This window comes from Neolamprologus multifasciatus, chromosome 6, assembly GCF_963576455.1.
Source record: "Neolamprologus multifasciatus chromosome 6, fNeoMul1.2, whole genome shotgun sequence".
Lineage (NCBI taxonomy): Eukaryota > Metazoa > Chordata > Actinopteri > Cichliformes > Cichlidae > Neolamprologus > Neolamprologus multifasciatus.
In genome coordinates this window covers 10,589,655-10,601,648 of record NC_140444.1, presented here as the reverse complement: position 1 = coordinate 10,601,648, position 11,994 = coordinate 10,589,655, and the positions used below count along the sequence as shown (strand labels likewise).

Below are 11,994 nucleotides of genomic sequence, written 5' to 3'. Positions count from 1 at the left end.
AGGGGTCGTGTTATGAGGTGTTACCATTTCCACTAGAGCAATGGCAAAAAACAAAATGTCCTCCACATTTAGACCATCTTGGCTAGATCTAGTTGCTCTAAGAAAACAGCAATGTGACCAGGCTGGAACTGTGTGCTGTGCTTGCCCAGTTCACAATAATACTGCAGAGAGTTGACTAATAATATGTGTAATATCATCTTCTGCAAATAGTCTGGGTGGGTTATTGTGAGAAAGAACCTGCTGTCTTGACCCTACTTTCCTGCAAAAATCCCCTGAATTCTGGCCCACACAGCCCACAACAAGAGGCAGAGTATTCTATTAAAGAAAACCCACTGCTATAAACATTTTTGTTTTAAAAAAAAAAGTTGGTAAGAGAAACAAAAAGTAACAAAAGTGTTGTGAGAACAAGTATATTTCCACAATAGGAGTTAGAATAAATATTTGGCTTTGGTTATAGTAATGGCTTCATGGTTACTTTAAGTAAAAGTACATTTAAGCCATTATGTCAAAACATGTTTTGCTGTTATGTCCTTGAAAGTTTGTTATGTTCATTTTTTTGAGGAAGTGTCCACTTTTTTCTGTTTTGGTTTCTAGTTTTCAGATTCAGCACTGTGTGTGGTTTACACAATACCCTCTGTGCTGCTACTGATGAGTGTTAGTTATTTATTCTTTATAAGTTCTATAAACAACTTATAATGTTCCAGGGTTAAAGGTATCATATATACTCACAGACCTTTACACTACAATGTGTAAGAAAAAATAACCACATGTATTTTTGTATGTTTTCAGCAACTGTGTCACCGTGAGCAAATTAACCCCAAGAGTAGGTGATGGGTACAGCAAGAAGTGGAGTAAGAAAACTAAAATCCTAAGTCTTAATAGGGTAGTGGGCCTACAACACATTTAATTATGAATATATGGGATACAAGAAAACTTGATTTGCTGTTAGTTGTGTTTAATATGCAAATTTTGTTCAGCATGTGGCACAGCTGGATGCTCATTATGTCTCCTATTTTTATTAATTATCTGCACATTTTTCTTTTTGACACTGAGGAATGAAGCTCCAACTTGACTCACTGGCAGAGGTTTGCAACTGTAAGTCAATAATCCTACTTTGCCTGCAGTGATATGTAGGGGAGGGAAATCCAAAATGGGTCCATCAGTAAGGTTTCTGCAGCATGTACTGTTCATTGGTCTGTGTTTTCTTTGTTGAGCAGTTATATGCACTTATACAAACCCATCCAGCCCTTTCCTCTAAAACAACTTCCTTCCTTTTTACTGGATATTGTGTCACAGTGAGCCTCCTGCTGGTGTTAGTGTAACACTGAATACAGTGTTTATAGTGCAATATTTGAAATAAATGTAGACTTCAGATTGCATCACCCAATAATTGGTATTGTGTTGGTTTCTTATATGTTAATTATAAAGCTTGTTATTAAATTTACTAACCTTATGAAATGATTACTTAAATGACGGAGGATGGAGTATACCAAAGAAATTTTAGGTATATTAGTAAGAGTAATTTTCTGGGATGAACATTTATGGACTTCCGGATGACAAAAAAAAGATGTAGATAAAAGACAAAGGATGTTCCACTTTTTAATAAACGAGTATAGACAAACATTATAGATATCTCTATTAAATTTGAAAAATGACTTTAGTTGAAAACATAGACCCTAAAATATATAAAATTACCTAGCACAGTGTTTACACTAATTCTTAACTGTCAGCATGTTACTTTAATAGAAAGTCAATCAATAAAACGTATCTAATTGTGACAAAAAAGATTGCAGATTTTCCTCAGTGCTGCAACATTTGAATATAATTGACTCTTATTTTTTTGTTCACCAAAGGGTGTGAATATGTAATCCTTTTTTGTTTTTATGTTTGCTTGCTCGTCCGTATGTCTTGTTTTTTAACATATCATGTTCAAATTTTGCATGATGGTAGATACCAATAAACACTCAACTTTTTTCATGCAAATTTTTGCACAATATTTCTGGACATAAGGTGATTAAATGTCAATAATTGAATGTTGGATGGGTGTGAGGGCAGATGTCATCTCAGAAGATCTAACACCCAGAAAGAGAGGGGGAGAGAGGGGGAGAGAGGGGGAGAACGGATGATCAGGTGATAAATGCTTTATGGAGAGCAGAAAAGTGGTTCTCCCCTTTGTCTTCTGCAAGGTGAGTAGTGTGGAAGATTTTTACTTCTTCACTCTAGATACTGTAGTTACTGTGAAAAAGAGCCTCAAATCAGAAGTACTTGACTCCCTGGTATAACTCTCAAATGTGCACCTTAAAACAGATAACTCATAAGCTGGAGAGGAAATGCCGTCTCACTGGTGGATGAAAGAGTGAAAAAGTGGCCATCCACTGGCCAACCATTTCATCACCACAACTTGCAATCGGTTGGAGAATAGGAAAAAAATTAGTACAGTCACAAGCCAGACACAATTTTTGTTGTATTTTTTGTTTTGTTTTTTTTGTCCTTCAGGTGAAAGGAGATTCGGGGCCTATTTTTACTTCAGTGTGACGGAGCAATAGCCTGCTTTGAATTAGGAGGTACGTTAGGAAATACAAGTGTGTTGGATGCCTTTTTGGTTGAGCTGATATAATCAGTATAATCAATATAATCAATATAAGTTTGCTCGCCAAACATTATTTTAGGAGGTGCATGTGATGAGCCCTCTTGTTTTCATTATTCCAAGAGAATTTTTAATTTTAAAAAAAAATATATAATGGTATTTGGTGTCCCTGTATCAATATAATATCACCACAGAAAATATCACAAGATTATACTGTATAATATATTATTATACCCCACCCCTACTAAATATAGTTAAATACTATTACTTAACTCTTTTGATTCAAGACTTTTCATTTATAACACTTCTTTCACCACTAGATGTCATATGTCAGCTATTTTACAAACTATTAAAATACCGTTATATGAACTGCCATCTAACAATGTTGATGTCCTGATAGTCTAGCTCCACCCCCTCCCCTCATATTGCTATGACATGAAATGAGCCTATGTCTGCACAAGCTTTTCAGTACTGACAATATTTCCTGTTACGTTTCTATTTCGATGAGCAAAGATGTGGAGCATTCAAAGTCTGCTGTTTATCTTCTGCAGTAAGTAATTTAAATACAAACAGATAAAGATTAAAACCAGCTGTATACTAACAAATAAATGTATGTTTTAGTATTAAGCAACAGTAAGTGAAGCTCTGTCTCGGTCTTCTAATTTCTTTAAACAGCACTAAATTTGCTAGTAAGAAAGCTGACCTGACAAAGTAAAACATGAACTTTTCACATTATATTTTGTCTTCTTAGTTTCTCTGAGATGTGTGACCAGTGCAGTGGGGATGATCCATGTGACTGGATATGTGGGGAGAGAGGTTAATGTCTCCTGCTCCTATGATCAGAGTTATGTATCTCATGAGAAGTACCTATGTAAGAATGACTGTGACAGCGATGATGTTCTTATTACAACATCACAAGCAAGCAAAACCAAATACTCAATTTATGATGACAACAGCAGACGAATCTTCACAACAACTATCTTTGATCTTCAATCTACGGATGCTGGAAAATACTGGTGTGGGGTGACGAGAACTGGAAAAGATATCTACACTGAAGTCAAGCTGAAATTAGTGCAAGGTAAAAAAAAAAAAAAGTGGCTTTGCAAAAGTCAAATATAGATTGATAGTGAGAAGATAAAATTAAAGGTAAGTACTTCAGTTTCAGGCTAATAGAAGTTTGTATTTCTTTAAATATACAGATATACAGACATAGCAGTGTAGTAAGTAATGCAATAAGCATTTCATTACATGTCGTACTGTCTACGATTATGTGTGTGACAAATAAAATTTGAATTTCTTTAAACAGTGGTATGTGGGTGCAGGACAATCTGTATTTTTTGCTGCAAAATTGACCTTCTGTAAAACTGCACTTTAACTTGGAGAAAAACACTTAAATCTTATATGTAATAGTTTTGTGGCCGTAACATATCTTCTGGTGTTGTTTACCTTCTTGACAGACAGCTGCTGTGACACTGTGACCAAAGTTCAAAGTTATGAAGGATACTCTGAGTCTGTCAGTTGTCCGTATGAGTCTCAGTACCAGAACAGCCTGAAGTACATCTGCAGAGGAAACCGGCCCTCCACATGTCTGCAGCAGGCACTGATCACCTCTGACACCAAACAAAATGGGCGATTCAGACTTGATGATGACAAAGTGTCAGGAACATTCACAGTGACCATTAACAATTTGACTCGTAATGATTCAGGATCATACCTCTGTGGTGTCCAAAGAAACTCTGACGTGGATGTTTTCTCTGCTGTTGAGCTGGAAGTTGAAGGTAAATCACAGTAATAGCTCTTTACACCAGCACCAAGCACCATTATTTGCTGTCAAATAGTCTCTAAGAAACATAAATATTTGATTATTCTGAAATACTGTTTCTCTTTCAATCTGACAGAGTGGTGCTGTGTCAACTCAACTAAAATAAATGGTACTGCAGGAAATCCACTAACTTTGCAGTGTCCTTATCCTCCACAACACTGGGATAAGAGGAAGTTCCTCTGTAAGGGAGAACACCACAACAAATGCACAGACATGGTGACAAGTCGAAGCAGGTTCACATTGCAAGATGATGCTGCCTCCAGCTCTTTCACAGTGAGGATCACAGAACTGGAAGCAGCTGATGCTGGGACATACTGGTGTGGGTCAGACTCACAGTGGAGAGTTGGAAACTACACCAAGATTGAGCTGTCAGGTATGCTAGACACTTTTGTATAAGATAATACAATTTAAGCCACGTGTTTGTTTTATGTCAGTTCATGTTTTAGGTGAGTTCAGCTATCTGAAGAGTGCAGTAAAACTGAAACTGTCAATATAATGTTTACACTCAGCACAAAAAATAGCAGCACAAAAAATAGAACTACTGAGAGCCTCACTTACCACAGGTGGTCTGAGGCTACAAAAATATGTTTGTCCTTCTAAGCAGTCATATTCTAACTTCCACTATACAATCAATCCTCGCATTTGTAATAAAACTTAGTTGTAACAACCCCATAAATGGCTTATTTCATGTAAATTTAGTTCAAATCTGAACACTTTGCATATTTAAGTGAAAACGCTACATCCAGATGAACAGAATCAACTTTTGGAGATTTACTTTACTGGATGATTGAGAATGCATCAAGACGATCTAACTATATTCTATTACAGTTACCGTTTAAATGGGTGGTAATCAGAATACAGTTACTTTGTTGAAATAAATAGAATACACGGCGGTCATTTCCTGTTTTATATGTTAGGCTAGCCCCTCTCTATGCCTTCTCCAATTTTGGTGACTAAATGCAGTCGGGGGTAGGTTTAACTCAGTTGTATAAGCATGTAGTCATACATTGCATGGTTGAGAACAGGCGGCCTGGGTTTGAGTACGACCCACGCCTCTTTTAAAAAAAAATATTTAAACTCAATTTCCATCTGGGATTAATACAGTTTCTCTGATTCGGATTGCTGGAAACCCAAACAAAACACCCAATAAGAGGCTCTAAATTAAGCGTCCTGTTAATGTTGGTGGTGTAAGTTACACAATGGACCCAGAGCCAGCAGTGCATGGGCAGGAATGCATTTCCAACACCACTTCATAAGAAGAATGGGATGGGCAAAACTTCAGTACCGTCGATGTGCTATGCTGTGTGATTTTTATTACTATTAATGAAGGGTACTCGCCACCAAGCTAACATTGTTAGCTGAGGTTAGTTCATAGACTGCATACTGTTAGGAAGCTTCTCAAAGTTAAGCACTTTGGCAAAATTCGCTGTTTCTGTCACGGTTTGTGGGGCAAGCTGTGTTGAGGTATGAATGAAGGACCCAAAGTGCAGCCACTGGCTGAGATGTGAGTGAGCTTTATTTAAGGAGACTGACATACAACCAAAAGCAAGGGCGCGAGAAAGAGAACTAAGAAATAATCTAAACAGGGAAAGCTAAGAACTGAACAACAAACCTCAATACGAGGGTATGGAGAGCAGAGGTAACACGAAGAACGACAAGAAGAGAGAACAGCATGGAGGGACACAGAGTGACTCAGGGAAACAACACAGATGGACCAGAAACAAGCACAAGAGGACACACACTATAAATACACGTGGGGAAACAAGGAAACCGCACAAAGGAGGGAGACACAACTGAACATAATTGACATGACGAGACAGGAAGGACACAAACTAAATACACTGACACCAAATACGGGCCTTCAAAGTAAAACAGGAAACATACACTGACAGAACTCAGAGACATGAAACTGACAGAGCAGAGGGAACACACAAGCAGGGATGACTGGACACTAAACCAAGGAAGAACAGAAACCAAAACCAAAAAAAGAAAGTCTCAAACAGAATACATAATAAGAAGAAGTAGAAACACAAAACGCTGCGTCAAAAGACCCAGGACCATGACAGTTTCATAATGTCTAATAAGCTTCATACAGTTAAGCACAATCACTACATGACAGAAACACAATCTAATCTCTCTTAAATCAGGTTCGATCCTTGGCTGCTTGCCAAATATCCTTGGGCAAGATACTGAACCCCAAATTGCTCTCCGATGCATGCATTGGAGTGTGAATGTGTGCTGGTATTAAATAGAAAGCATTTAATCATAGAAAACAGTGCTGGTGTGAATGGGTGAGTAGAAAAGGCCAACGCCTCCTTACCCAGACAATATGGAACAGACTGCACACAGCCAGTATCTCGTCTCAGAGTGTTGTTTGCACTGGTGGCACCAAAATGTGCACTTGAACCTTAACATGTGAGGAACATCATGTTCATCAATCAGTGCGGATTCCGCTTTCGGGACTCGGATTATATGGTTAAGCTATGGAGAAGATATAGAGAACATTATAATAATTGCCGCACCCTTAGGGTAAAAGGTTTTGGTGGAGGCAGTGTGATGGTGTGTGCTGACTTCTGTCATCATTGGAGGAGAATATAATCCACATGCTATAACTTGTTTTGACTAGCCACAGTAAAGAATTCTTTTTATATAAAAGAATGTATAACATTTGTTTTGTTGAAATTATTTTAATCAGTAAGTCATATCTGATGAAATGTCATCTTTTACTAGCCATTCTGTTAAAAAAAATAGAAAAAACAAAGTCTGTCTTGAAATGAATGTGGTAACAACACTAAGCGTGTTTTTCTCTTACAGTCTTTTTGCAGCACACCAGAAAAATCCCAGGTAAAGCTATTATAGAAAATATAAACTGCATATGTGTTTCTGTTAGTGTGCATGCCAGCTGAGAAGTGTTGTGAGAACAACTACCTTTTCACATTTAAGGTTAACATTTGGTTTTGTTTATGGTTATGGTTTCATGGTTACAGTACATGAAGTGAGTCTATGTCACACCGATATGTTAAAACATCTGTGGGTTTGTGTTAAGTTAAAATACACATAACTATTAATGAAAAGAAAAGTGAACATGAAAGCATAATGAAGGGCCACATTTCTGCTCTTAAGTTATTATCGTATGTTTCGGACCATAAGGCGCACCGGATTATAACAGTCAGATAAGTCAAACTTTACTCAACTCATTTTTTGTACTTTCTCGGTAAAGCAGCAACATTGCTTTACTTCTTCTTTATTAAAGAAGAAAGAATTTAGACAGATTTTCACTCTCAGTGATGCTGCAGTGTTCGTTTGACTTTTGGACCTGAAGTGGAGTTTAGTCCCAGATTACTCCGCGAAGCTCCTGACTACGGTGTCCGTAATGTTCAGACAATCCATCAAGCGGTGCGGCTTCATAGCTTACCAAAGTCATACTAAAACATTTTTTGACAGATATTTGAGCGCTGTGTACCACATAAAATTGGTTCAAGGTCAGTAAGCACAACCAGAATTCATACATAAAGCGCACCAGATTATTAAGCGCACTGTTGATTTTTGAGAAAATTAAAGGATTTTAAGCGCGCCTTACAGCCTGAAAAATATGGTAAGTGTTTCTTTTTATTGTCTCCTCTTTTGGTTTCTGTTTTTCAGATGCAGCACTCTATGTAGTTTACACTGTACCTCCTGCCCTGCTACTGATGTGTCTCCTAGTTACGGTTTATAAGAAGAGATGCTCAAGAGTTAATGGTATCTTTTACAGTCATGTACACATGGACATGCTTACACTCAAATATAGATGTAAATATAGATGCAAATGAAGTACAAGCACTATGTATACTATGTATTTTCAGAAGCCGATGACACCATGAGCAGAAATACACCCAAGGAAAAAAACATAGAGGAAGTGACGGGGGCTGCAGAAAGTGGAGTAAGAAAACTAAAGTGTAAAGCATTAACAGAGTTGTATGCATAAAATATAAAAATATAAAAGAATTTGGCACAATTGGAGTTTGTAATTATGTGTACATTTTTATTTTTGATGCTGAGACAATGATAGCAATTTGATGTCGGAATGCAGATAAAGGCCCTGCTACAGCTATGAACAGCCTCACACAGGCTGCAGTGTGGCTACAGTGGTGGAATAACTCAAGGGCAGTGAGATGACTAAGATTGCAATTGGAAATTGAATCATTTCTTTGAATGGAGTTTCTTCTTTTTTCTCAATTTCTTTTATTTGTTTTACGTCTTTTATATTATGCGCATATTATGCCAAGGATTATGTTATGCCAGATTATAACATATTATCCAGATTATATTATGCCAAGGTTTCTCCGAGCTTTCATGGCTGGGTGCTAATTAACCAAGTGATTGAGAACCATGCAGGTAATTCACACAACAAAAGAGAAGTGCTCCCTTGGCCTGTTTTTAATGTGACTTTGACTGGTGATAAATAAGTGTATTACACTGGGGCACTTAAGAGTGGCTCTTAAAAAACGTACTATATTATGTGCCGTTACATTCATTATCCTTAATTGTAATTCCTTCAGAATGGTTTCTATATTATGGTTATTATAAATCTGGATATGAATGCATACTGCAATGAGTCTCACTGTCAGAGATACACAACAGAAAGCAGCTACTCTGCCTATAGTGTTAGAGTAGAAAAAACACTTTTCCAACATATGTCCATCATAACCCAGATCTGTGCAGCTTGTGGGGTGACTAAACTCATGTATTGGCTGGACTTAGACAACCAAAGATATAGAATTCATGTGCTGCTGATAATGTAAGCATTCATGTTTTAGAATCTGTAGCTTCTTTGCAACATCTCTATTTAAAATATTGTTGTTTTGTTCTCCCAGTCTTCTAAACAAATGACATTTATCCCATTATTCCATAGCAACCCAAATTTCTGCAACATGTATCATTAATTGTTCTGTTTATTGTGTGTTGATTCATCTTTAGATTTATAAAAATCAAGAAGTTGTGATGACATACGTACAGCAAAAAGTCTGCAAAGATGGAGGTGGAGAGGAAGGCGTCTATGAAATCATGACCGCAAACACAACAGAAGACATCTACTGTAATGAAAATTTTCAAAAAGCCAACAGAAGATAAAAGAGTTTGTATCTGTGATCCATATCTTTCCTTTCATTAGTATTGCTTAAAGTGTTCATAAAAACATTTGCTCTTTTTATATAAACTGTGGAAACCCCTAAATGTAAAAGATCAACATGAGTGTAAAGCGATAAAAAAAAATTTTGGTCACAATATGTCAGTTTTTGGTTGGTTGGTTGGTTTTTTTCCCAAAATCAGTGCTTTTTACTGACTGGAGTATACGTATGGTAATGTTGTTTACTTAAGAGTTCAAAAATGTTCTTTTACAAAGCAACTGCTCAGATGTGTTTTTCATCAGTGATGCTGTGATGTGTTAGTGTAACTCTGAATACAGTAGTTATGGTGCATAGATATACTGGACAAGACTTCAGATTGCATCACTCATTATTAATTTGAAATGGACTGAAATGGACTTCATGTATGTTAATTGCAAAACCTGCTTTTTAATTTACTGTTTTAGACTGTTGTTTATACTGTGACTTTTTTGTATACCTATAATATAACAGAGGATGGAGTGTGTCAAATAAGTTATAAATATTTTAATAAGAACATGTACAACATAAATTGTTTAAAGTTTGTATTTTCCAGGATAACCATTTTTGACTTTCCAGATGTATGCTTATGTTCTTAACGACCTGTCACGGGTTGTTAACAAAAGAAAAAGCAGTCACTGTCCACACTTAGTGCCTTTGTTTCTCTTATTAAATGAACAAAACTGTGAACACTTCAAGTTTTGGGATGTTTAAAAATTAAAGGAACGCTTTGAAAATTCATCAGATTGATTTATTTTATTTTAAAATAAATCCATTTTAAAATAAAATACTGTGTAGTCTGTAGCTCAGAAAGTAGATCAGGTCATCTAGTAATCGGATGTTTGGTGTGCCTCAATCCCTGGTTGCCCTAGTCTGCATGCCAAATATTCTTAGGCAAGATATTAACCCTAAGTTGCTCTCTGGTGCACTTACCTAAAAAACAAACATAGAAAAAAGTGCTTATGAATGGGTGAATGAGGCAAGCTATATAAAGCTCTCTGAGCACTCGGGTAGAGTAGTAAAGCACTATATAAGAACCAGTAAATTTATCATATCATTGGATAATGATTATGGACTGGGTTGGCACATCATTTTATAGAAATGTAAATGATCAACCTATAGAGGCTGGATCCAAAGACACAAAGTGAAAAAAAAATGATGCAGCAGGTGTTAGGTTTTATAATGTTGATTGTCATTTATGCTTAGAAATATCTACTTATATATGCTTAGAGGTGTATAATTAATTGTGTAGTGATAGGATGTGTGATCTTTAGCAGGCTGCAAAGGCTTGGTGTGGATTCAGAGTGTTCTGGAATCCACACCTACATCCTGGGAGCATGGGAAGAGGTCGTACCTTGTTTTATTGTTTTATGGTAGGATAAACGTGGCTATATCTGTTTTAGGCTAAGTGCCTTTTGTTTAGATGGACTGCTGGACTTCCAGACCAGCAGGTTTAGGGAAGTCTTTATGGGGTCACACTCTGACCCCACACACACACACACACACACACAATCCTTTGTTCACATGTATACCTATGTAAGATGTTATATGTTAATGACCCTATGCATATTCATGTAACCACAATAAAAGGAGTGCTATGGGGAACCTGGCTGAGAGTCTGATGGAGGTCAAGTGGTGGAACGACACTTGGCTCCAGGCGGGTCTCCCTCATGCATGAGTAACACGAAGAACTTTGCCTACTTGGTGTTCAATGCTTTTGCTGTGTTTTTAAATTGTCTCGTTCCAGCGGTGGGCCTGTGCTAGACAGACCCAACAGCAGGCTACAAAAAAGTATACAAAAAACGTTTGTTTTTTTGTATACTATTATCTGCTTCTTTTGCTTTCACATTTGAGCGTAAGGGTTTGTGTCTGCATTTGAATGTAAAAGATACCTTTAACCCTGCAACATCTGTACTTATAAACAATAACTAGGACATATGTCAGTAGCAGCACAGGGAGTAGAATGTAGAAAATTAGAGTGCTGCATCTGAAAAAAACAGTACAATATGAAATTACTCTGTTAACTTAACTCTTTAGTTTTCTCACATATATGTATATTAGTGATGTGTCGGTGTATAAATACACAAACAATACACATATGCTTTCAATTGTGTAATTTAAGTGATCTAGGAAGCTCTGTTTTGGAAGTTCATTTAACGCTAGCAATGTGTTTTGGAGTTTGTACGTGCTTTGTCTCTAGGGGCCACCGTATATATTTATATAGAAACATATATAAATCAAACCACTTTTTTTTTTTTTTACATTAGTAATTCCTTTTGTGCAGAATTTTATATTGTTGTTAATAATAAATTAATTAAAGCAACAAAACAACCTGAAGGGCCGGTTGGGAGCCGAAAGAGCCGGCTCTTTTTAGTGAGACGAGCCGAGAGAGCCAGTTCTCTAAAAAGAGCCGGAAATCCCATCACTAATGTATATATATATTA

General features: G+C 36.7%; 1 protein-coding gene across 1 annotated transcript; it reads left to right on the top strand.

Annotated features, from left to right (window-relative positions):
• Positions 1 to 3,324: 3,324 nt before the first annotated feature.
• LOC146516453 (polymeric immunoglobulin receptor-like) lies at positions 3,325 to 10,291 on the top strand. The gene is made up of 7 exons (XM_085161742.1): positions 3,325 to 3,665; positions 4,045 to 4,365; positions 4,486 to 4,782; positions 7,224 to 7,253; positions 8,052 to 8,147; positions 8,252 to 8,328; positions 9,366 to 10,291. Exons 1-7 carry the CDS (start codon positions 3,371 to 3,373, stop codon positions 9,516 to 9,518), a joined length of 1,269 nt encoding a protein of 422 aa, XP_085017868.1. The 5' UTR covers positions 3,325 to 3,370; the 3' UTR covers positions 9,519 to 10,291.
• Positions 10,292 to 11,994: the final 1,703 nt, after the last annotated feature.